This window comes from Phalangium opilio, unplaced genomic scaffold (genome assembly GCF_054372755.1).
Source record: "Phalangium opilio isolate 3A_F unplaced genomic scaffold, DU_Popi_V2 ptg000082l_1, whole genome shotgun sequence".
In the NCBI taxonomy this organism is placed as follows: domain Eukaryota; kingdom Metazoa; phylum Arthropoda; class Arachnida; order Opiliones; family Phalangiidae; genus Phalangium; species Phalangium opilio.
The window spans coordinates 1,026,141-1,052,259 of record NW_028324189.1 but is presented as its reverse complement, the minus strand read 5'-3'; the positions used below and the strand labels follow the sequence as shown (position 1 = coordinate 1,052,259).

The 26,119-nt window shown below is 38.1% G+C and overlaps 4 protein-coding genes across 4 annotated transcripts in view; 3 read left to right on the top strand and 1 right to left on the bottom strand.

Annotated features, from left to right (window-relative positions):
* The window catches only part of LOC149650709 (uncharacterized), a 62,172-nt gene that overhangs the window by 22,011 nt on the left and 14,042 nt on the right, over nt 1-26,119 (bottom strand). The window lies entirely within an intron of this gene.
* On the top strand, nt 20,979-23,128 carry LOC149650713 (vitronectin-like). The gene is made up of 6 exons (XM_089847071.1): nt 20,979-21,159; nt 21,241-21,374; nt 21,434-21,757; nt 21,880-22,796; nt 22,878-22,974; nt 23,040-23,128. The coding sequence occupies exons 1-4, from the start codon at nt 20,997-20,999 to the stop codon at nt 22,075-22,077; spliced, it is 819 nt and encodes a 272-aa protein (XP_089703197.1). The 5' UTR covers nt 20,979-20,996; the 3' UTR covers nt 22,078-22,796; nt 22,878-22,974; nt 23,040-23,128.
* Nucleotides 22,933-24,580, top strand: LOC149650712 (uncharacterized). The gene is made up of 7 exons (XM_089847172.1): nt 22,933-22,974; nt 23,040-23,187; nt 23,335-23,684; nt 23,746-23,907; nt 23,973-24,102; nt 24,212-24,432; nt 24,536-24,580. The coding sequence occupies exons 1-7, from the start codon at nt 22,933-22,935 to the stop codon at nt 24,578-24,580; spliced, it is 1,098 nt and encodes a 365-aa protein (XP_089703298.1).
* Nucleotides 24,540-25,459, top strand: LOC149650711 (uncharacterized). Its single transcript, XM_089847070.1, has 3 exons — nt 24,540-24,647; nt 24,745-25,034; nt 25,099-25,459. The coding sequence occupies exons 2-3, from the start codon at nt 24,760-24,762 to the stop codon at nt 25,310-25,312; spliced, it is 489 nt and encodes a 162-aa protein (XP_089703196.1). The 5' UTR covers nt 24,540-24,647; nt 24,745-24,759; the 3' UTR covers nt 25,313-25,459.

Genomic DNA, 26,119 nt, shown 5'->3' with positions numbered 1-26,119 from the left:
TAGTGCTAAAAACATACTAGGCGGAGGGGCTTATATAGCTATCATTCTGTTAAAAAACATACCATAATGGCGCTGGGGGCGGAGTTAAGCCCAAATTGCCAAGTCCCTATTTAGCATTTTATAATACCTCAAAAAATTTGTTGTTGTACAAAAGGTTAGAATTTACGTCCATTTAAGTCCCGAGTGAGGAAGAAGTTATCTTAATCTTGGCCATTAATGCGACAACCTATTCTGGTGAATTCGGACCCTACAGGCCTACATCCCTATTAACGTAAGACGGTCTAGGCTTTCATCTTAATAAGACAAAAGGTCCAGGGCGTTTTGTAAAGTATAGCGTTCCAGGATGAGATTAAGAAGCTTCTAGGGTTTATTTCCCCCCACCCTTTCATCCCTTAGTTTCTATCCACACCATTTCGTTCCAGAAGTAAGAAGTTGGCGGGAGAGATGGGTGAGGTGGGGGGCGTGGGAACCTAGCTCTAATTTCCCAGTAGGCCTTTTTCTAAGTCGTTGTTGCCGCTGGCATTTATCCGAATCCGGGTCTTGTCGCGGAAACGCACCGAGTTGAGTAAACACGCGCCATGCAATCGCGGAGCTTGACAGCGAAGAAAAGAGCGGTCCAAAAGCGCGTACCCCTCTTAACATCTCTTCCTTCTTCTTCAGGGTCCGGGAACGCCAGAGGCTGCGCTGGGGATAATTAAGCACTCGCTCGACGGCTGCTACGGCGGTGAAGCGCCCCAAGCAAGCTGGATGGCCAGACCACGACGTTTTCACCAATTCACTCGGGACTTAAAGACGGCTAGCTTCTGTTTTCTCTAGGCCTATATATCTCTTAGAACAGAATCGCCATGTTTTCAAAACCCTACCACATTACTGGGGTAATTTTTAATTTACCACGTTTGGGTAAGAGATGCCGAAAAATGGGGACCACGTGGTTCCATAAGTTCATAAGATACGTTCCATACGTTTGTCAAGGGTTGTCTACGTCTTTAGGATTACAAACAGGTCGTGTAAGTCCATGTGGTCAATTGTCCAAAGCTTATCTGTCTATCTCTGTATATACCAACTGGTTCTCTCAAACCATTTCGTGTTTTTGTTACCGTTAGAAAAGTGTAGGGAAGAGATTAGGTGCATGCACTCGCACAGCGCATCGGTTTGTTTACTCAGTAAAATTTTCTATTTTATCCCCTTTTCTAACTTTAATATCTTGGTTGTGGTTTCGACTTTCGAGCCTAGTACGCTTTGTATTTCTTAAAAGGTTTTCTGGATATTGGGGAAAACAGAACCGGGCTCGAAACCGCGTTCTATTATTTTATAATTGAAATGGACAACTCCCGGTCGATTAACTGAATGATTTATTTTTAACTACAGAAACTCAAAGCGCCTTTCAAACCTCGAGGGTGAATTTATTATTTAGGGCCGCTTATCGAGTTCTTCTGTTTTGATTATGGATAATCCTTTGGGAGTTTTGTGTGTTTTAAATTGAAATTGCATTTAAAACGAATGACAAATAAAGAAAACATTTTTCTATAGTTGAATTTGAAAAGAATTAGTTATAATTGAAGCCCGTTCGCATTTGCGTGTGTATTTCAGGAAATCATTTGAGTTTCTGATTGCGGGTCCAGTGTCAGGATTTTTAACATTATTGCTACAAGTATGACACGCTCAGGGCCTAGCCTTAATATTCCGGTGAAACCCGAATTAATTCCAGCATGGTAACGGGCGAGATAAAGGGATTACTTCAATTTCATAAGTCTAGTATGCAAACGCCATCCTTAACGTAATTTAACCCCTCTCTGAAAAATTTGTGTCTAACATTTTGACACGGAGAGCCAGCCAGCCTTAAGGCCTTAACAAGCTTGAATGTAGTTATGAAATATTTCCGGTAAACATTCCTAGATGACGCTCGCGTTGCGCGAAAGCTTCGCGCCTCGTTTTGTCAATGCCAAAAATATAACTGAAGGGGCAAGGACTTTCTATTCACCAAAGGGATAGAAAAGTTACTGGGACGTTGAACTTATACCATAGGTTCGTTTTCTGTTCGCCGTTTTTCAAGATGACTGCGTGCCAGTAAAGGGAGTAATGAGTCTATCTATCTTTTTCTTATTCAACCATCAAAAGGTCTAACAGGCAAGATGGTTACTGGTCTTACCGTCCCTTCAGTGATCCGAATGTCCTTGCTCAGGCTAGAGCAAAGTCTTTCAGGCCAATTTTGCGCCTGCTCTAGGAGAAAAGGAGAGCATTTGGGGTAAAGACGGCGACGGGGTGAAGCGGAGCTAAGGTCTAGAAGCGGATCGGATGACATGGCCTGATGGATGAGCAGTTCTCTCCGGCGATTGGCTTAAACCGCGTTAAAGGTCACTTTCCGTTCCCTGAATAATAAAAGGCCTTTCATTACGGATCGAAGAGACCCCTTAGGAGCTCCGGGGAAAAGCCCCGCGCGGTGCCGCAGCCAAGGATGTGAGAAACTAGGGACTGATTTTCAACTGGGGACAACCGAGCTTAAGCCTGACTCTTAAATGATACAAAGAGATGCTAATCATATCCCATTAATTTATAACCCCGTCCTGCAGAGATAGATTAGCAAAAGGCTATGGAAATTCCACAGCACGTTCGTGACATATACGACCAAAAGCCCCAAAATACTTTGCATGTTTTATCCGATTTTACGTGGAAATTTTTTTATAAGTTTTATCATTAAGTTCAGGCGTTCAACTAATCTGCGCGGGAATCCAACAGGGCTGCCAGTTCGAAAACAAACGGGCCCACCACTGTACGGGTTTAACCATAGTCTATTAAATGAAGCCCATGGTCACTTGTCAATCCAAAAGACAAACCATGATAATGTAGGGTGTTTGTGAAAGGTGCGTCAGAAATTAAGGTGAATGTTCTTTAGGCGATTTTGAGTCGATAATTCTACATCTATGACTTATTTTGACCCTATGGCCACCGTTACCGAGTTATGACTGACGACCCCTTAAAGGAGCCATCCGCAAAACCTTCCAAACATGACTTGAACACGATGAGCTGCGGAACGTCATAGAAGTTACTTTTCAATTCGAAATCGTGCACCCAAAGAGCATCTCCCTTAATTTATAGTTTAAAACTTATCGCCAAGAAAGGGTTCGCTTAATTTGTAAAGTGATATATCAAATAGTTCCCTCAAAGGGAATGTCTGAGTATCCCGGATTTCTCTGTTTGTATTCGGATCATTTAGAATACCCAATAGTGTATAAAACGAATGATAAAGACACAGCAACACCATCGAACTAGAAAAAGAGATAACCCTCGCATCCCCAACAAGATATGCTGCTGGCTAAGATGCCCGTTTGCCTCTGTCCTTGTGCAGGGCTTGAGCATCTAACCTATAAAACAAAGTTAAACCCAATAAACAAACACAGAGACGTTTTACAAAAACTAACTGACTAAGACCACAACATCCTTTCTAAAAAAGGGTAAATGTAAAATTATAGTGTATTTTCAATAAGATTTCGTTGCGTTTGTTAGTGGGTGACATTGTTTAACTGAACAAGTCACCAACAACTGAACTCCACATTACATCGTGACCCCATTTTGAATAACTTGACGGAGCTAAAACTGAAAAGTATTCTCACTACGCAATTGTCTTTTTTGTACGCGTTAGGCCTTTGCATAAAGAAAGAAAAAAAAGAAGAGCAAGAGCAGAAGCACCAAATATTTTCCGACGCTCGGGTGCGCACCTGGCGGCTGCCCCGATATAAAAAACAACGATGGATCGCCTTGGAAAACAAAACAGCGGTTAAAGCCGAGTTCTTATATACACACCAGGCTATCTTTTCTATTCATCCCATTTACCCTAAGCCTAGGTCTCTTCCGAGAGGCTATTTTTACATCGAATTCTTTTCGAGATAGTCTATTTTGCATCTCAATCCTGTAGGGGATTCTAAAGCCAGGCGCAAACCGAATGAGAAAAACCACAGCTGCTATCTCAAAGCCAACTTATTATTAAAACATACGTGGCAATATGAGCTCATTTAACTTCATTTTCTATTGTTTTCGGTTTGTGGTAAAAATAGCATGTTAATTTCTATGCTGGGTTTGTGTTCTGGGCACCCATATGAAGTTAAAAGGTGTCAATGAAAGTTTGTAAGCTGTAGGGGGACAGGAGACCATGATGCAATTGCGTTCAATATTGCGCTATTCCTTCATTCAGAAGTTCTCAATTCTTTTTTCAGTTAGTAACTCATATAGCGAGTTGTCAAGGCGGACCTGTACCATCTGGTGTTAGGGTTTAACTCTTTCTATATACTCGCGAACATGTTAGGAACGAATAAGAGAAGGCACTGTATACTTATTCATGAAGGAAACTATATGGTATCAGGCTCGCGCTGCAAGGTTTATGAAGAAAGTTGCGCCGCTTGCTATAAAGCCAGCGAGTTTCATTAATAATGTATCAGTGGCTCTCTTCTAATTCCGTTCATATACTTTCAATAATAGATATGAAAAACCTTAGCCCGGGTGTGTATGTCAATATATATATGGCGAATCACGTCTAACACAATATTGTGCCGAAGGGATTTCACTCGTTCATTTCCGCCAAGGAAAAGATACGCGCAAAAGTTTCAGACCTAGTTTGCTCAAGAGGGTTAACTAATCATTGAGAAATAAGGTAAGATGGAGAGGAAGTGATGATGGGCAACTTGCGGCACTGAAACTCTCCCGGTGTACAACTTGCGCACGCCCCAACCCCTTGGGTAGGCGATTGTTAAGTGCTGCCACGTAGTGGCATTGTATTTGTATGAGAATTAGCTTCTATTTTTAAGACAGAGGGGGCGCCCTTTACGATTTCGTACTGTACGACCCAACCTAAACGTTGAGGATGCTGGGAGGACTTCGGTACCGTAGGCAACGTTATAGAACTAAGATCCCAATGGTAAATTCTGCTAAAGTTTAAATTATACGAGATAAATTCAATCGTGCGACTAGATAACATTTGCGCGTGGCGCGTGGGAGTTAAGTCAATATCCGAATTTCTGTTGATCGGGGGAAGCTTACCCTTTAGGCAAAGTTAGCGTGTTAGGGCACGGGTTTATCACGGGGCTCTCAGCTGGCGAGCGTCTTTAGAAGAGCTAAAATCTCTTATCAGCCTGTAAATCAATGACCTGGCCGTTGGTCATATCTCCGGGGCCGAGAGCGTGACCCTGACAAGCGCGTGATGAATGATAGTCCGTCGAGACTTCTTAGTTTTTCGATACGCACTCGTTTATTAGCCAATGTTCACTCAACCCAATCCCTATTCGTTCACTATATAAACAGCCCCCCAATATAGTAGTGCAATACCGTAAAGGTTAGGTTAGGTTACGAGATACGGAAGACTCTGTCCGAGAGCCTCGTCCTATTGTTAAAGTAATTCGTCTATCCCCATTCTTTATTTATTTCTTTCTCTTTTAACATATCCCGCCGCGTGTTTCTGGGATCGCCTGCCTATCGGAGAAATTTATGTCATAGACTCTTATAGATATTATTTATCGTATCGTTGTTGTTCTTTTTTTGCGGGAGAAATAAGAAGTTAAATAATGTTTCCCTAATATTTGGTTATACAGCATGGACCCGTACGTTTCTTTAGCGATGAACGCATGGCCAAGGAGGTGAAAACCACCCACGTGTATACAATTCACGCTTGCTAGCTCAAAATTGGCATTTTACTCTATAGTCTGAATGGAGATTTACAGGAAGTGCGAACGGTTAAAATCAATTTAGCTTAATTTTAAATAATTCTTGTAAAAGTAAGTCTTAATCACGTTGGAAGAAAAGAGCTGGTCTTAATGGACGCGACAACTTTAAGCGAAAAGCGACAAGGCGTAATAAGAACATAAAAAAAAATACGCAGTTGGTGTGAAGGGAGTCCAAAACAAGACCGGTGGGTGTCAACTACACGATTTTTTCATTAACGAGCATAGCAATGCGATAAGCTGTCATTGAAAAAGCAATAGACGCTTATAAAGTATGATGGATTTCGGTAGTAGCCACCAGAGGGGAAACCTTTACAGCACATATATGCAGCCGCGCAGGTATTTGATTTAAATGGTTTCGCAGCTATGGGATTATTTTTCTGTCATTCTTCATTTCGCGCTAATTTGTTTAATTACTCGAGCCCCGATTGTCGTAGCCTCTTGTATTTAGTAGCGTTTGACGCGTAAGAAATACAGCTATCGCGATTCGTCCAATAGGGGTAGTCCCCGGTACTTTGCGGAGAAGCCTAACGCGTAGTGTCCATTCCATAAACTTAATTTCTTGTATCTTCTTCAATATTGTAGATAAAAACATATTCATTATTTATTACGATTCTAGCCGGTGTATCTATTTAAAGAATTTCCCTGTATGAGTTGAACCACTCTAAAAGTAAAGTCTCCCACGATTTACAGTATTAGTTCCTTAACCATTTCTTCAAGTCTCTCTGACTTTTCCATCGTGTCTCGTTATGAAGAAGAAGGAAAAAAAAACCTAGGATCGACTAAGCAATAAAAATGTAACTTCAAATCCATTTTCTTAAATTTTGATTGATGTAGAAAAGGAAAACCCAAAACGAAATGAAACTGGTATACACGGTTCGTTTTAAAAATAAGTTTTAAATCCCTTGTAAAATTCGTGATACGTTTTATAACGGTGTTCCCATATACGCACCGATGACATTTAGTGTCGCATTTGTAACGTATTCCCAACGGCCACCTGTATTCGGGGGAAGCCAGCATTCAGGGGTAAAGCACCCTATGCTTTTCGTACCTGCGCCTGTAGAAATGTTTTTTCTGCTGCACACTAGCGTATTGTACAGCCCGTACACAACTTAAGGGCTGCCAATAAGCTGTAGAAGGGCTGTTTTTAGGATGAAAGGCATCAGGAACTTGTCTGAAACTAGACCGTACTTGGCTGCAGGTTCATTTGCAAAATACTTAGCTAAAAATCAGATCCGCAATTTGACTGATAAAGCAATTTACAAGAAGCAAATTAAGCTATAACTGAAGGAAAAGTAGAAGTGCGGCTGCATGTATTAAAATGCTGTAGATTTTACGGCAGCATTTGTGACCATTTTTAAGTTATCCCTGTTAGATAAGGAGTAACATCTTTAAAACCGCTTATTGGCAGCTCTAAAAGTTAGTACGAGATCTCGCTGTAGCGAAAAACACTCGTCCCTCTGATGTAATTGCGCTACAATCCTCTAAATAAGTAGACACCTTATTGATAGTATAGAATACATCTTTACTCCGAGCTATACTCAAAAGCACGTAAAAATATCAAGCAATAAAAATTGCGATGCGATTTTGGTTCAATACGAAATCGATCAGATGGTGGGTTCCATTCAAACCCCCCCCATCCCCCCACTAGGTGCACCCATTACCTTATACTGGCACGTACCGTGTCTTGACTATAAAAAATTGGTCCTTGCCCGGTATAGCGGAAACCTAGTAAAAACTGAATTTCGTCGCATTAGCATTTCTTGCCCGGTACCAAAGTGTCGAAAAAGAATTTTCGGTGAGCCACGAAAAGAGAAAAAAATTATGAAAAAAACAGGGGAGAAATGCGCGGGCGGTTACTGTTATTGAATCATCGATTATTTTGGCTGCTCTTGCCTGTTTTTATATCGAAAGAAATGAACTATTCAAAAAAGTATAAAAACGAAAGAATGAGAGAGAGGGAGAAAAAAATAAAAACCACTTTCTTTTCTGGCCACATTCCCGAACCGTTCTATCCCGCGCTCTAAATATCGCAGTCCGCGTTGCTATTCTTAGAACTGACCCATTTTTGGAGCAACCCAAAAAGGGGGGATGGTTGCGCCATCCTCAATTCGATGCACCAAAGAGTATAGCGTAACACTTGGAGATGTAATTGTACTTAGCGGATTCGGGTCTTTCTAGATAGGAGTGTTCATTATTGTGAATATTTACAAAGTTGGTAGTTTAATTTGTAAAACAATTTTGAAAATATGTCCCCTATATACTCACGCATCTCAAATCTCAAAAAAGAGAAGAAAAATATTCAAGAATGTTATGGCGATAATTTGCAAACAATTATTTTAACAGAAAATTAGGAATCGCACTCCTGGAAATGAAGGCTCCTTGGTCAGGGAAAAAGGGGTCAAAAAGCATGGTTGGCTCTTTGAAGCTAAAATGGCAAAAAAAGCAACGGGAAAGGAGGGAAAAAGGCGCCCAGATCCCAGCCCGTTAACTTCAGAAGTCGATAATCGCGGGAGAAAACGGAGGGAACAAAAAAATTAATAAAAAAACAAACAAAATAAAAAAATAAAACTTTTGGTAGCCAAGCTAGAAGCTAAGAAAGACCTTGCAAGGAACCACGCAAACAGACAATCGAAGACTTATTAGGGAAAGAAATAAGAGAAGAAAAAGAAGTCTTAAGTTTGTCGATATCGGAATCGACAAAGAAATAACGCGTTTGTATTCTATTCCAAAAATGTCTCTTTTAATATTTCTTCCCTAGCTTGTCAAATTAACGGAACTAAAAAGTAACGAAGTTTTTAAGCAAAAAGAGATGTCTAAAAAAGGCCTAAAAGTACGACTGTATAGGCAGTTTAGCACGTACGAGTTAGGCCTAATTTTAAATTAAATTTAAAAAGCACGTGTAGACGTTTCTCGCGCCAATTTAAAAAGCACGTGTAGACGTTTCTCGCGCCAATTTAAAAGCACGTGTAGACGTTTCTCGCGCCAATTTAAAAAGCACGTGTAGACGTTTCTCGCGCCAATTTAAAAAGCACGTGTAGACGTTTCTCACGCCAATTTAAAAAGCACTCCAATTTAAGTATCTTTCACTATTTTCTGTCAATTTCTTAAAATCAGAGACAACAAACTTAAACACAATCCATTTTTCAAACTATACTTAAAGTTGACCATTTAAACCTAAAGAATCATCAAAAAGTTCGCGATACCAGATTCTTCAATCAGAGGTCAAAGTGAATAAAAAAGTAACAACTGTATCTGGCAACCGCTATAGATATCCGAGTGTCTTTTCAAATATATATATATATATAAGAAACTTTCGAAGATAACTCGAGAAGACCATTTACCTGAATATAAGGAACTTAACTGTAAACCGTAAAGTGAAGAGAAATCTTAATAGAGACGCTAAGAGAAGGTTAGATGAATTCTTGTATGCATTTTCAATATCAAAGATGACGCTGATATCTAAGTCAAAATAGAGCAAACCTTCCAGTTGCGTATTCTATTAACCTTGCAGGAAAATACTTTAAAAAAGAAGAGAGTCGAGTGACTTTTGACGTTCTTGCGGCGTGGGAGAAATGGAGGGAAGTGTAGGAAGGAGTAGGGGGTGACGTGTTTGATGTCCAGCCAAAGGCTTGCGTACCCTTAAACCCACCCTTTTCTTAATGACCTGCATCCAGCACTCTGCGAAGTGCTCTCATGATGGATGGCCAGTAACGGACGCGCGAGTTCTCTGATCCCCTTCCAAGAGGATGCGCTTCGTTCGGACGTTACATTTCTCAAAAGCTCAGATCGAATAAATCCCCCAAAAGATACCTTTCTTTATCGGTCAAGGCTGACTCTGACCCGATACCCCTTTTAAAGTTGAACTCTTCTACTTAACCTTTTACCGAGTAGATAAGGTATTTACGTCTAAATCCATACATACGGTAGCCTAAGTTAGAATCAACGCTTATCGGAGGAATTCAATCTTAACGTTAACGGGATTACAGAGATCAACCTCGAACGGCTTAACTCACGCCGTGTTAACTATAAGGATTTAATAAATGGTAAATTAAAATTGACTTCCCAATCTTTAAAATAAGAGGTTCGAAGTTTCGAACTTCGCTAATAAGGTTATGTCTAATCATCTTTGTAAAGGTCCAATCAAAATTATTGTTTTTTTGGGTTTAAGATAAGCTTAGGATACAAACCAAGGCCTTAATTGCACGATCTTTTAGATAAAAATATTCATCATTTCTTGAAAAGAAAGCTATCTTCCACGACATAAAAACAGTCAATATTTCTTATTGGTTAACTGTTTGTTTGATAAATATTAAACAAACGTGCAAGTCAGATACCTAGATAGCTTCAGATTCGAAGCTGCGAAATTATTTCAACGAAAGAATCTAAACTTTTTCATTGAAAATAAAAACTTTCTTGGTGAATAAATAAGCTTGCTTTGGTTAATTCGATAAGGTGGTGTTGGCTCGGTTCTGAAATTCTTCTAACCAAAGTCACGTGATGTGACGCCTTAGTAAGGCATAATGCGGATCTTTCCGCGTTGAATAATTAATGAAGATTAAATGGTTCACTTCTACGTCCAGCTATAGCTAGCTACCTCCGCGTAAGAGCATACCACCGAATTTTGCGCATACATTATAAGGAAGGAAAACCTCCAGAAAAGTACAGCCCCCATTTTAACTTGCGAGTTCCGTGTAAATTAAACGAAAAAGGATATGAAACGCGGTTGAAATAAGCAGGTTAAACTGTCCTTACTAATTTTAATCCACGCAGGGATGACGCACGGTATACTTTCTTTATTTATTAAATCTAATTATAGTTATTCAATTATGTTTATACTTGGAAAATATGGATGATTCAGGATGATTTTCATTGATTTGTTCAACAAGCAAGGACGGTGTGTATTAGATCTGTTTCCGGTCAAAAAAATTGAATAGAATAACAGATAAGTGTTTCTGGCCCTAGGGGCTAAGATAATATAGGGTTTTCCTGACGTCCGAAATCTAGCGAGATACTACATCAAATGAATCGTATACCCCGAAGCCCGGTTTATGGCGCTTTCCGTGGCTAGGGGTCAGACGCTTTCGTCTTTTTCGGGCGTTGGGCAGTTGGCCAAAGTACAGAGAGAGATCCAGAATTGACCTTTATCTACGACTTAGGTGACCGGTGGTCAGAGTTATCGCCGAATGACAATAATCGAAATTGCCCGTGCAGGCGGAAAAGCTCTCTCGCTCTCCTTTCACTTTAGCCGATATAGAAAAATGGATTTCTCTCCCCCCCCCGGATCAAAACCCTATGTACCCAAACCAAGGAGTAACTAAACTTCACGAAGACCCTGGAGTGTGGGTTTTAAACGGACCAGTTTCAACCTGTGATTCTCGTTTATTTGATTATATGATCAATTAGGATGTTTAGGGTACAAAACATACAGGGTGTTTCTGATAAGCCTGACATAGGCTCTCAAACAATGATTGGACCCTAAAACTTGAAGGAAATATCCTTAACTAAACGTTGTCCTCATGTTCCGTTCTTTAACCCTTTCTACTCAGTTTGACCTAAAAGTACATAATACACCCTGTATAGTTTTGCCGTGAAAAAGTGGGTATTTTGCTTTCATGGAAATTTCAGGTCACAACTATTCTAGCTAGAAATGGTGACTCAGGAAGAAACCTTTCATAGTCATAAAAATCCAAAACACCATCCTAGTTGGAATACCCCTGTCCATGCAGTCAATACATAAGTGTCGTTGGTGGTATACTCTTATATTGGTTACAATGACCGTAAATTACACGGACGGTCAGGTGTGAAAATCATTCCTCCCTCCTCTCTTGGGCCGCAAACAAGAAAGTAAAGTGTCTCGTAGTCAAAATGCACTAAGTTAAACGAACCTAAAACCTACAGTTACAACACTATGGATTATGTTTAAGGATTGCTAACGTTGAACCTCGTAAAAAGTATTTTTTAGGGGCTAGGCGTTATAGCTGTTTCTTCTCACTTGAATTATGGATAACTTCGTACAGCACCCTGACAAAAAAAAGGGGACCAGCGGCTATATGGCGGCCTGTACAACAAGGAGTGCCACGCTAGTTACCTTGTCAAATTTTGACGAAGTAGCAGCGCGTGAAGTTACTGAAACTCTTTACGTTACAAAACCGCGGGAGTTTTGTATTTAAACGTCATCACTTGCCAGTAAATAGTATAAAAAAACTTGTAAGGTTTTTGAGGGTAATTCCGCGAACGGTTTTGTGGCCTATTCGTGGAAAAGGAGTTCACTCTAGGTGTAAAAAAAAAGCTTTAAAGTGTCCGTCATATTTTTCTATATTGTCAGAAAAGGGATTGAAATTTTTTAGGCCCGTCTTATATTCCTTACCACCACGAGTTATACGGTGAAGAAAAGGGGCAGAAAACCTCAATATATTTTCGTTTTTATTCTTGTCAATAAAGCATCAACACTGGCGGTTTAAAGCCCCGATGGTTGAGACAAGCTTCCTAAATCTTATAAGTCTACAGCGCGGTCAAAAAGGGGCTTTTCTACCCCCCACTTGGAACAGTTCAGTTTCCTACTTTTATACCTTGGAGAATAAAAAGTTTTGATAACGGATGGAAGGGGCTAACGCCGATAAAGTGTCCGGCGCTCTAGAGGTAATATATTTCAACTATTAAAGTCTCCAGAAAAATTACACGTGCTTCTAAAATTTTATTTTAAATTTAGCGGGAAAATATTCCACGAGCTTCGAGATTTTCATTTTCAAATTTGGCGCGAGAAAATTTACACACGTGATTCTAAATTTTCATTAGGCTTAACTCGCACGAAAGTTCCTGTGAAATTTCTTTCTGAGGCTTTCTTACTAGCCTATTATCACAATACAGTAATTCCAGCTGCAATTTCCCCCAATTTGTTCAATCAAATCTTTTTTTACAAACCAGCATATTAACAATACAGTCAAATTAAACAGATATCCAACATGAACGTATATAGCTAGTCGATTGGCTATTTTAAAACCTAATTTCTTTAAGTAAAGTTAGTGAAAAGAGCAAAGAAAGATAAGGAAAAGGGTTCATTTTCTCTTTTCAAAACCGTAATCGAATCATTTATAGCAGTATATATTTTTGTTTTCACTTTCTTGGGATGTGTTGACCTTAGTATATTGCCGTACTGGTAGACTTGGCATAAAAAATAAATAAATAAATAAATAAACCAAGGCTTACATTAAAATATTAATTAATTTAGATGTTCATCGGTAATGGACAAAAGCTACGAACTAAGAATGCAATTTTTAATTGAGTATGTTATTCCGGCGAAATGAAATATGTCTGGAGCACCATGTTACACTTTATATTCTTTCTATTTCACCCTTTTTCTAATTTAGCAAAGTCAGGTTTAAACGATAATGTTCTCGCGCTTAGGAGTCAAAGAAGATGGAAAAAAGGGGCGTAAAATACTATACGAGCCGGGTCTCTCACTCTCTCCCTTTTGAAATGGTCCAGATTTTTGCCCTAAATCGGCCATTAGAGCTAGTCTCCTTGATTTGACTATAAAGACTAGCGGAAAGATAGGCCCATTACGACTTCAGAGGCAATTCGCGACTCTGGGAAGTATCGGTTTGAAAAAAAGGATTTCCATTTCAGCTAGGAATAGGGTGAGCAACGCTTAACGGTTAGGGTATATAGGGTACTGGGATTGCCGGAACTAGTAGTATTCTGCGCTTACTATAATATCAAATAGCCGTGACACTTCACGGCCACTTCTTCCCATCTCATCCTAAAAGGCGTTTGACGCGTAATGAAAAAGAGAAACGCACCCCCAAACATCTTGTTATAAACAATTTTAGGAGCTCCTTGAAGATTCTCTATGACATTCAAGTCATATGACGTGCTTAACTTTGAATTTTCATGGCTTTATAAATTTCATTATTAAACTTTTCACGTGACTCATCGTCTAATACAATACGATTGATCACGTGACAATAAGGAATATTAATGTGATCAATCCTTCAAATTGCATTCGTCATAGAGCACGTGCTACGAGAATTTTGTTAACGCGATTGGTCGGAGGTGTTAATTTCAAATTATCCATGAAATCTCAAACTAATTTCAATTTTAAAATAATTCGGAGGTCAAAGAAACGATTAAAAAAAAACCCCCTCCCATCAAACGAAATTATAAAATTCAGTTTATTTGCTATAGTTGTTTACATAAAACCCCCCTAAAAATACGAAACTAAACATACAAAAGTAAAACGGTTAAATATTGGTGGAGAAATAAAAGCCGAGTGGACATTTTAGAATCGACGTGATATTGAGCCTAGGATCGTTTTGAAGGCTGCAATTCTGACTTAAGGAAGGCAGCCTTCCTTGGAAAACCTCGCTTCCTTCTTTAACCCGTCATCGAGGAATAAAAACGTGCTCTCCCTTCGCAAAAAGCGTTTTTTGGTAAAAACTTGTCCAAATGTTGAATTATTGGGCGACAGTGTCGGTTTGCGGGGCAATACGTTTAAACGTCTGATTTAGCCGTATTTTTTTCTCTCTCTCTCTCGCTCTCTTCTACGAGTCATATTTGGACCAATCCCGACGTCTTAAGGCGTACAAAGACGCGTTATTTTTCTTCATCGTCACCCTAAATCTTTTTTACCCATCGTTCGAAGTCGATGGCAGAAATTAGATATGACAAGGCTGTGGAGAACAGAAGAAAAAAAAACCAACGTATTTTTTTTCTTCTTTATTTTGCCTTTGCTCGAATCAGGCAAGCTCAACGTTTTCTTTTCTAAAATTGCCCCTATCCTGTTAACAAAGAGAAATCTAAACCGCCATTTAAGGTCTTGAGTTTCGTACCATATAATTTTTTATATCCAAGGTCTACTTAGGATTTTTTATTTATTCTACCAGGAATAGATTTAATTTTTAGAAGTAGGAATGGAGAACGGTTAGTATTTACTTCAGTCCGACTCATAGCCCACCCAGTATAGAGCCCCTCCCTCCAACTTGTAACGAAAAGTTTAAATTATCTTATTGGCTAACTTACACTACGTTTTGATGACGTTGTTGACGGGGACGGCAAAAAATACTGACGTAATTCCTTTTTACCTCTGTCGCTATGACCCGAATCTTCTTTCATACCCCCCGTCCCGTGGAAGGGGGTCCGGGACTTTGACGCGCGCCCAGACTACTCTGTTCTCCATTCCTACTTCTAAAATTAAAGCTATCCCTGATTCTACAGGACTGGTAGTGGTGGTAGGTCTACCCAAGAGATGTTAACTTTCCATAGAAAAATCACGGTGTTTAACTTAATAACAGAGATCCCAGCAATAAATTTAAATTCCTTATAGAAAACATGGGAATTTTTTTTCCGAATTTATAGGAGTTTATAGGAGAAAACAATGGGTTTTATAGGAAAATATAGGAGTAAAAATTCTGGTGTTTAATACTACTCAAAAGAGAGGCTAGACATAAGGCATTTGTCTTCTAAAATAGATCGTAATCTTGGGAGTTCACTGGACACTTAAAGAAATGTCAAACATTTTTGGACATCGGGGAATTCCAAAAAACATAACTCCAAAAGAAGTACAAAAAAAAACCTCCCTCTATCTTTTATCGTTTTAAAAATAGCTATGACATTTTATCGCAAACCACGTCCGTAAAAACCCTAGAGAATAATCTCAACTGATTGTCTAACGTGTGTTGAATCACCGAAAAACTAAAAAATACAAGATCGCCGCGAAAAAGGGACCAAAATAATTCTCATCAAACTGGCAAAGAAAGTATCCGAACCTTAAAATCTTCTTTGTTTTTAAGGTTTGTTAAACGAAATTAAGGGAAAAATATCTAACTAATTAATGAGTAACTTTTAACGAGAAAATACAACAAAGGAAAAAAAGGATTATAAGAAGAAGAAGATAATTTGTAGGCCAATTTAATTTCCTAAAAAGGATGTTTTTAATTAGTGGGAGAACGAAATTCGAAAGGGAATTGAGAATGAGCCCCCAAAGAAACCAAGATGAAAATGACAAACAAGATGGTAAACCCGCTATATTAGTTTCACCATTAATTATTTTAAATTGTCAATTGTATCTCGCTAATTTTCACACGTGCCATTAAATTTTTCTCCAAAGGTGCTTCGTTGGAGACGTTAATATAAAAATTAGTTGTAGAACTTGGTTTAACTCCAGGAATTTATTTATATGAAAAATGAAGGAATGAACAACTGGCGTTATTGGGGGGTAGGAAGAAAAGGCGTGGTCTTATTTAACTAATTAACACTCTTGAACCAAATGACGTCACGTGGAAAGTATTTTAGTCCTGCAGTATGTTCAAATTACGGACTAAAAAATATATATTTGAGTATCAGTGGTAAGAAATCAATTAGTACTATTATGTCAGTCGTAATTTTGATTATGCCTCAAAGTAAAGGAAATAAAACCAGGGGGAATAAATTGGGCAGAGAAAGAGCTTAGATGATAAAAAAAAAAACAAGAGAAGAAAGCTATAGCTATAAACAAAAGTTGATCGAACTAGGTACATAAAGTCAGCCTCTCAATGTTTTAGGCGTCTCATCTCTTTTCCTATTCTCCCCAAAACGCACGGAGCCGAATCTTAGTGTTAGGCGCCCTCGTTTTTAGTCGTCTGCTCAAGAAGTAACAGGCAAAGCACAGGGTGAGCTATTACAGAGGGATAGTGACTGACTTTTTGAACGTAGTTCTATGAGCTTTTGCTATAGCTAGAGGCTCCCCCCCCCCGGGCTGGAAAATGAAGCGAATGAATCAATAGGAATTTGCCGCCTGAATATTCGACTAGGGCGGAAAGGGGATCGGTAAGACTGGGGGGGGGGCGGATGCCCAAGGATTCCAACGTATTTAGGGGGATGAAAAAACGGAAAGAATAGCAAGGGAGAATAGGGAATCGCACGAGGGGGCTAACACTACAGTTTTATATTTTAAAAATATGGAAATGACTTCAAACGAAAAGACTTTGGTTAGTGTTACATACCCATCAATGTTTCATTTTAACCCTATATTTAGCAGACGATAAAGCAGCCTTTTTTTTTAAATAAAACGGTATTAAAGTTCCAAAACAAGGCTTAGGCTTAGTTCATTTATTATTTTTCAAATTTATGTGATTGCTAGAGGACATAATTTCTAGTATAATCCTTCAATATAAAGATAGAGCTATTTGAATACAGTTTTCATCAATCACTATATAAACATTTCTCGAAGCGACTTGAGTCTGTAATGAAATATTATTATAAGTGAAGTGTCAGTACCCTCGGTATAGAATCGGTTTGGTTTGGTGTTCCTCTCTGGAGGGTAACTCTGATTAACTCGCTTCGTTGCTAATGATAGGCGAATCTAAGCTCCGAGGATGGAGTAGGTAATGACGCGCTTCGGGCATTCCATTACCAGGGATCTAACCTTTCACGCTGGCGATACTTAATAGGTCCACTCCCAACCAACCCCCGGTCCCTCCTCCATCTTAGAAACTAACCCTCTTATTCTTTGGGTTTGCTCTCCCAACTTCTTAGCGCCTGAAAAGAAAAATAATTATAAGACATTGTCAGGGTCTAGTCCAAGGCTTAGAACTCCACCAGGAACGGATTAAATAAAAAATACGTGATGAAAAAAAAAATACAGGATTTAAGGTCTTGGTGGTAATGAAAACTCACTCTTCTTCAATTCCCAAGATCCCTATTAAGCATTACGGGTTCCGACGGGAAAGCCCGTTTCAATCAAAGCTTAGCCTCGCGTAAAATTTCAATAGCGGAATCTATTAGATTTTTAACAAAGAAGTGTGCTAAAAAGGTTCGTGATACCTCTCTTCAAGTGGGGTGATGTTGTAAAGTGTTCTTTTCTGCACACATAAATTCAATTTACTCTGAGAGGATAAAGGATGGACACGTGTAAGACCTGAAGACATTCATAGATGCAATTGGGCTGTTGTGTATACCATGATCTCAGTTTTAACTCATTATACGTCATCGTGTATTTGGAGCGCGAAATTTCGTAAAAATCTTTTAAAACATTACCATCTTGTTTTTACCATATTTTTCTAATAGATGAAAATTTTTACATCAAGGTTTCGTTTAAAGCAAATTGTTGGTAGGAAAAATAATGAAGTATAAAAGAGCGGGGAAAAGTCTATAAAAATTAGTTTAGGGATTAGTGGGAAGTCATTAGGGGGATGTACATTATCAGTCATCCATCAAGAAATGTCTGCCTTTTTTGGTCCCACCAGAGACTGAGAATGATAGAGTGGGGATGTATACGTACTATTAGCATCTTTACAATCAGTTTCCCACGCTACAAAAAGGGTTAAATAAGCAGCAAATGAATAAGGGTACTTTTAAAGGTTATCCGAGAGAAACTTGAAACTGCTAATTTTAAAATACAAATCAGAACGTAAAATAATACAGGGTGTTTCTGATAAGTCGGTAATAAATTTAAGAACACATACATCCTTTAATTTATCAGACAGCACCCGGTATACTAAACTCATTTCAATTATTTAAATTCGCGGGCCCCCAAATTTCCAATTATAAAACCAAGAAGGCCCTAATTAAACAGCAACTCTCTGCGAACGCGGCGCGGTGTCGAGAGATTCAACAAATTTCAATTCATTATCTTTGATTTTTGGTTAAACAAAAGCTTAGCTAAAGGCGACGACGTTTTGAAAATACTTATTTTAAAACCCTTACCCTTTCTCTCAACTTCCTCTTTTGCCTTAAGGAACTTTAATTAGATAGAGTTTGGGGTCGTTCGTGACTTTTCAACGAAACCGGAGTAGCTACACTAAGATTAGGATGGAAAGGGTTTAAGAATAGTTAGCGGAAAAGCGGACAGAAGAAGAAGTGGCCAAGAAGAAGAAAAAGAAGAAAGGTTTTCGACTAGTTGTTTGACTTTGGAACCAGTCCTAAGTGAGCGATCGCTTCAGCATGCGCTTCTCACAGAATATTTCCAGAAAGAGGAGAGAGAGCTCTCGCCTTAAGACAAATGGTTCATCATTTAAAGACCTAGGAAGTAAGGTAGAATGGACGTTCCATCAAGGACAGGACAGGGATAGATTTTCCAATAAACACGTTTGTGGATTTACGCGATGATACCTTGGTTTTCTCTACGCTGAGCAGGGAGGTTTGAGCCAAAGATGAAGCCATAAATAGACCAGACTATCATCACAATGTTCAACACAAGGCGCTGAAACCGAAACATAAAACCCAAGTATATGTTTTGTTGCACATGGAAAATGTAGACCTATAATGTTCTATTTTGAAATGTATTGGTAGTACTTATCATCCTTGCGATTTGTTTACAGAGTCCCCAAATATTTGGATTACCGTTCTTAATTCTGATCAAGAATATACAGGGTGTTTCTGATAAATTAAGTCGAAAATGTAACAATGATTTCTAATTTAATTAAGGGGTCATCCCTAAAACACTTAAATCATAACTCGAAAACAGTGTCCCTTGTGGCAAAATGGAGGTAGAAGTTATATTTTAGACTCAAAATCTCCCCAAGAACATCCCCCTTAATTTAAACCAGACTTTTCAGAAACACACTGTATAAGGTCCATGAACTTTGCACTGTGAATGAAAATTCATAGCTTTCCTATCACAGATTTTACGATTTTGAAGGAAGGAATTGAAAATTTAACGCGCTGGTTGTTAAAACTACCATAGAATACTTTAACGACTCAGTTTTCTCTTTACGATCTTCGCTTTAATCGTTATAAAACTCAAAGAATATATATCTTCATCTATAGAAACTTAGAAACTACCCTAAAATCTTCCAATACCTATATAACAGCCCGTTATAAAGAACCCGGAGATTGTCCCCAAGACTGGGTCCAATAACCGAAAATAATCATAGTAAGGACCCCAGGTCCAAGATGGTTCCCTCTGTACCTATCAACCAAAGCCACAAAAAAACACCTCTTCGAATAAAATACAACCAGGTTTGAAAAACAATCCTTAACTTTACAACCCTTTGAAAAAAGAGGATATTTCTAAAATTATGAAATATATTAAAACAAGCTAGGAGGATTTATACTTATCGCACGAGGAGTTGTAATCGTTTCACGTAGCAACTTTTGCAAAAACTATACTACATTTACAAAGTTACATTGTTAAAATTTTAACTGCGAAGCTAGTGTCATTCCATTTAATCCGGGATGGTGTTTGTTCAATCTCATTTAATGGGGGGATTTGCTGGTTCATTTGACTTATGTCAACATTTCGCAACAACACCATGAGCGGACAGGACAGTTCTCTTTGGTATATATAATACTAGGGGGATAGTGACGTTGTCCGTGGGAGTATGGCAGCGACGTTTCCTTCATTAAGCCTTGTCGATTAGCCATTAGAACACGTAGAAGAGATATTCTCCCAGCTGTTACGACCAAAGTCCTCGAGCTCGTCCGCTTTCATTATTCGGTAATTACCCGTCTCCGTAAAGCCAAAAATAAACTTTTGGGCACGTCCAGCGTAGAGCCCAGCTCTAACCCCTGCCAACCTTTTAACCCCCTAAACTACATTAGGCTTAGTGGTATAGTATAAGCCCTTCTAAAACGAAACGAAAGACAAGCCAAGCTTCCCATGGAGAAATTAACCACGGAGAACCTTGGCTCAGAATTTTAATAAACATATACCAAAATAAAAATGCGCGAGGCCTTTCTGCCTTTGCCTATACTAAATTGCGTTACGTCCGACGTTCATGAATGCCTGAACCTTTCATACGCGTCATTCTTATGTTCACTAACGAATCCTTATCGTTTAATTTATCCAAGACTCGGTTTTAAAGGCTTTTAAAAGTGGACGTCTCTCTATAGTCCAGCGAAAAAGAAAACTTCTCTTAAACGGTCGAATAAATCTAGGTTAAAAATTAAGGCAATTTTAGACTAGCCATTCTAAACCTACGTTATACAACATTTTAAAATGTAAGCGAGACCAGCTAGTAGCGAAACAAGATCCACTTTGAATTATTGAAAAAGACCGTGTATTTTGAATACATTTAATTTGAAGGTATTTCGGTTTACTCTTTCTCTGGTTTTAGGCCTATTAGATTTCAGAACTAAATTTATTTATAAAATAAATTACTTTCCTAGCGATAAAAATAGTCAAACTAAATTAAAATTTGAGGTAAATTGCTCTTGTGTCACGTATGCTCAATAACAATAAAAAATATTAATTTTAATAACGTACGAAATTTGATATACAACTTATTTTAAAAACATATGCCATAAAATAAAATAAAAAAAATTTGTATAAATTCAGCTTCATGCGCTAAATGTTGGACAAATTCGAAAATGGATTTTAAGATTCAAGTAATAGTTTTTTGTTTAAATTTATACTTCGTGAGTGGTCAATTGAGCGCGGCTAAAATTGCGCAAGTCAACAAAGACTTGTGTCAAGATCCGACACTAGACGCGGCATTGCGAACAGCTGATAACAGCTCTTATTTCTTCAAAGGTAAAACACTAAATGACACTCGTGTTAAGAAGAAAACAATCAAGGGATAATGTTTTTCTTATACAATTATTTTAACCGCAGGTGACGTGTTTTGGAAAATAAGATGTAACAGAGTTGATAAAGGTTATCCAAAACTCATAAAAGATGTATGGAAAATAGACCCTCCTGTTAACGCCGCTTTTACATTGAGAAATAGCACCTCTTATATAATAAAGGTATAAAAAAAAACTAAATTGGAAAACAAGTTCAGTTTTTAAGGGGGCGTGAATTACAGGATACAAAAGTCTGGGGTTTTTATAACACCAATCCCTTGCCATCCTTTCCAATTGATTACAAAGTTTCGTGGAGTCAACGTTTACCCAACAAAATAGACGCTGCAATAGCTCTATATTACGACGTTTCAGTTTACTTAATAGAAGGTCCTAATTTGCATAAATACACCTTCGAACCTGCAACGAATCAACGTGAAGGATACAACTTTTACGGAGTAAATAGCACCTTTAGAACATTTCAAAAACTTAAAGGAGTACCGCAAGCGGCAATGAGGTACAAAAGAGATAGGATCTTCTTCGTTGGGAAATATTGCCAAAAACTTGAGGTAAGTCGGTTCAGTTTAGTTTTAACCATTTAGTAACTACCATGCACCATCTTGCGTGATGGTTTCCCTGCAAGTAGTTATTGGAATAGTCTATTAGGGAAGCTTTGAATGGTTTCTTACAGGGACGTAGTAGGGTCGCGACGCCTCCTGTACCAACTGCGCTTGAATGGCTGCAATGCAGAAACAATAAACCCTTGTACATTGACGAAGTTTGTTGTAAATTGATGCGATTTGCAACCAATGGGAAAAAACCGAAAAATACCGGTCCTGATCTTTGTCCCGATATAGTTAAAGAATTCAAAAATCAGTCATTGAAATAGACTAGTTCTTGTGTTAAATTTCCTGTTCCACAATATTAATTTTAGTCCAATTAATTATAAATCATCTGTATATAATAAAAAATTAATGCATCTTATAAGTGTGATTTCTCGTTTTTTGGTTCGATACAGGTGTGGAGAATTTATTACTTATTCTCAAGGTTAATACACAAATGTGTTTCGAAATGGGTCTTTTTTCGTCTATTACTAAATGGGCTCTTTATCAAAACAATATCGCGTTCAAAAAAACCATTAATGATTTTTCAGTTCGTACTTTGCGCAAAAATAGAAAGTGTTTGTATCTTTTCGTAATTACGTTGATAGAGTTAAATGCACTTTACTTATCAATACATACTTTTCAGATTAGAATGATTGATATCATTTACCCTGCAGAAAGGCAAGGCTACTTGGGGTCTAGGTTCAGTACCAAAATTTCTGGTTGGATTCCAGCTGTAAATGGTATCAATCCTCATTGTCTGAAAACTACGAATAAGTTACACTGTCTTATTTGAAACCCCAAACTAAAAGAATCGCGATCAATTCTAACTAAATATTTCACGAAACTTGGCGACGCGTAGAATAATAATATGATCTTTATATTTTATTTCTTTTTTTACAACACTGGCGTTAATTGTTGTTATGCGGTTTTGCATTCGCTCAGTGGTAAGTTAAAGCCTTGACGGAACGGTTCGATACTTCTAAAAAAGCGGTGCTCGGTACAGGTAAACAAATTTCGTCGAAAATTTTAGCTTACTTAGAAAGTAGAGGATAAGATATTTATTATACGCGTTTAATTACCACAGCTTGTTGATCATTTATTGGTTAATTAATACCGTGTCTATGTGCATAGGATAAAATATGGATAACGACACTTTGCAGCCAAGATTGTGCTTTACACCGGTATAAATTTGACGCGTCTTAATTGGCAATCAATTATTAACACAATGTTTTTTTGCTTTGTAAAGATTCCTTTTTGGTTCGAAGAGGATACCGATCAGAATGGATATTTAAAAATCATCGGAATGCTAGGGCCTTTATACGCCGCTTTTTTCAAAAAACAAAATATCAAGTATAAGTATTGTTTAACCTTTTCTTGGCCAATCGGACAAAGGGGTTACGGATCTCGAACAGGGTTGCCTCGAAATTTTTAATTCAAATTCCCTGACGTTTTTCAACTGTTTTCCCTGACATTTTTAGGCCCATTTGCTATTGTTCTAAATATAAGAAGGGGTGAATTTATGAATAATTAAACTAAAACAGTGTGGAGCTATTTCGTTGTCTGGCCAAACTTGATCTCCCTAAAACGGCATCTAAATTGTCACCCAGCTGTATGGCCGAACCGCCGATATTTTAGCAACTTCAAACAAATTCCCTTACTCTCCCCTGAGTTTGTTTCAATTCTTAAAATTCCCTTTAAGGCCCATTTTGAAATTCCCAGACTTTCCCAAGTTTTCCCTAACTCATTACAACCCTGTCGAAATAACATTTATCTTTACAGAATTACAGATCGAGAAGGGGAAGCTTTCCAAGCAACGGAGGATTTCGCTGACTTTGGTCGTATTTACGGCGAAAATAACGCTACTGGACTTATTGGAATGATTGTGGCTAATGTATGTTAAATAATCAACCAAGTCTTTTCCGATTTCGAAACCATGCTCTTTTTTTTCTTAGTTTTGCGATATAGCTCTCACCCCAAGTGTTTTCGGTTACGATACGTTTGAATACGTCGATTACACGGCTCAATTTACAGAGACAGTTATTAGAATCTTTTCCGGAAAACCTATCTTTGGATTTTCAAATTCATTTAAAATTTTCGGAATATTTAACTTGCAAGTAAGATAACCAATAAATAGCTTAATCCTACACTTACAAAGCATAATAGTTAATTATTCTATTAGATGTGGTTATTAACTCTACTTGCACTGGTTTCAATCCCGGCAATTCTAAGCCTGTCCGATTTTCTTCTGAAGAGAAAAAATACATTGAGTTCAAATTTTATTGACATCGTTGGATTATTTCTACTTCAGGGTATAAGCTTTACGTAATAAGTTTTAAAAAACCCCACCTCATGGTTACATAAACCTTGAAAAAATGTTTGAACTATCTTTACTCGAAACCACGACATCTCTATTTGCAGAGACTCGCAAACGCAAAATTAAACGGACCATTGCCATGATTTATTGGGGCTTGTGGATAACGGGAGTGTCTTTAGTGACCACCTTCTTCTCATCGTCACTTTTGTCCACAATTACACTCCCTGACACATTGAAGTATTTCGATTCAGTTTCCGATCTGTTCTTAGTACCCAACACTTACATTAGAATTCCCATGGAAACACCACTGTATTATTATTTTATGGTAAGCAAAGGCCCGTCGGAACATTTTAATTAGTTTTTGAGTCGCCATTTTCAAGATGGGGCAAATAGAAGTCAGTTATCTATAATTTTGTATTCATTTTTAGAGAAGCCAGCTTCCAGGGGTAATGGGAATAATGTATTTCCTATGAGCCCCTGTAAAGATGTTCGACCGCATTACATTGGTGTATATATATTTAAATTTAGAAATTGAAAGCGGTATGAGTTGGGCGTTGATTATCAGGAATTCGACGTATAAAATAGTTTTTCTATTAATCAAATCAAAACTATTTTCTTTTTCTATTAAATTCCACAGGATCAAAATACAGCAATGAAACGAAAAGTTTGGGATCAATGTAGTAGATTAAACGGATTCTACAATTTCTTGGAAATCGACGTTAGTCAAGAGCTTCAAGATTTACTGGACGGAAAACAAGCCGCTGTTATGGATTACGACACCACGTTTTTAATGATGGACACGTTGGGAAAATGCGACAACAAGAATAAGTACATTCACACGTCGAAAAGCGAGGTTCTCGTTCACTCGGCAGCTTACATGATTAGAAGAAACTATAAAGGACCAGCCACTGAAATTCTCAAATCCACGTAAGCGAATATTATAACTCTGCCTAATTGTATACATTGACAACCAGCTAATTTTTCTTTACAGTGTAATTCGCTTGTTTGAAAGTGGAAGTCTACGACACAACATCAAACTGGAATTAACGAAGAAACCAACATGCTTGAAGATTTTTGACAACCCGAATACCATTCCCATTATATCTCGAATTAAGCTTTCAAACTTTAGATTTCCCTTCGCCGTACTTCTCTTCGGAAGCGTTCTTTCACTACTTGTGACTTTAAATAATTTTATAATAGGCTAAGGTTTTAAAAGTGTTCCAAAAAGGAAAGAAAATCAATGCTTTCATTCAGTTTTACCTTATACTTAGATAAGCTGTCTCACTAAAGCAATGTAAAAAACACCAGTACCAAGAAATTTGCTTAATAATTCAAGTATCGTTAGTTGTTACCTCAACAATTGAATTAGCTTCTGCGAATAAATATAACCTGTACTTCTGAATCTTTTCTGCGTTTGTCAATTTTTAATAATCTATCCCAGTTTTGTGATTTCCCAGCTCGATTAGTAAGTAATTTACTTATTCTAAAACCGTTAAAAAGGCTGAGTTAAGAGCCAAATCCTTCAGTAAATCACTGAACTTTCAAGGCCCATTCAGAATGGAGTTAAACCTTACGTTCCCGTTGGTCGCCTTGTTAATTTCGTTACGGTCAAGTCTCTGAAACGCATATATGATGAATTTTTGACCCAAGACTTAAATCTATAAGAATCTAAAATTTTCATATATCGTCTGCTAAAGCGTAGCTCACTCGATCACGCGTCAGTTTTAAGAGAGAGAAGTGAAGCACATCATCGACGTGAACGTATGATTTTAATGCAGTCTAAATGGGCCTTCAGTCGATCGCAGGCACTTCTATAACGTAGACAGATGTTTTCTTAGGGCTGGAATGCGTTCGCATATATTTTTAGGCAACGCAATGACCTACTTTAATTGCAACTCAAATCGACTAGGTGCGCCATAAGTTATTTATTAGCCTTACCGTTTGGCTTTCAACAAACTAACGTGATTGGTGTTGACGTTCTCAACCGCATAGAGTCACAGCCGGTTGAACAC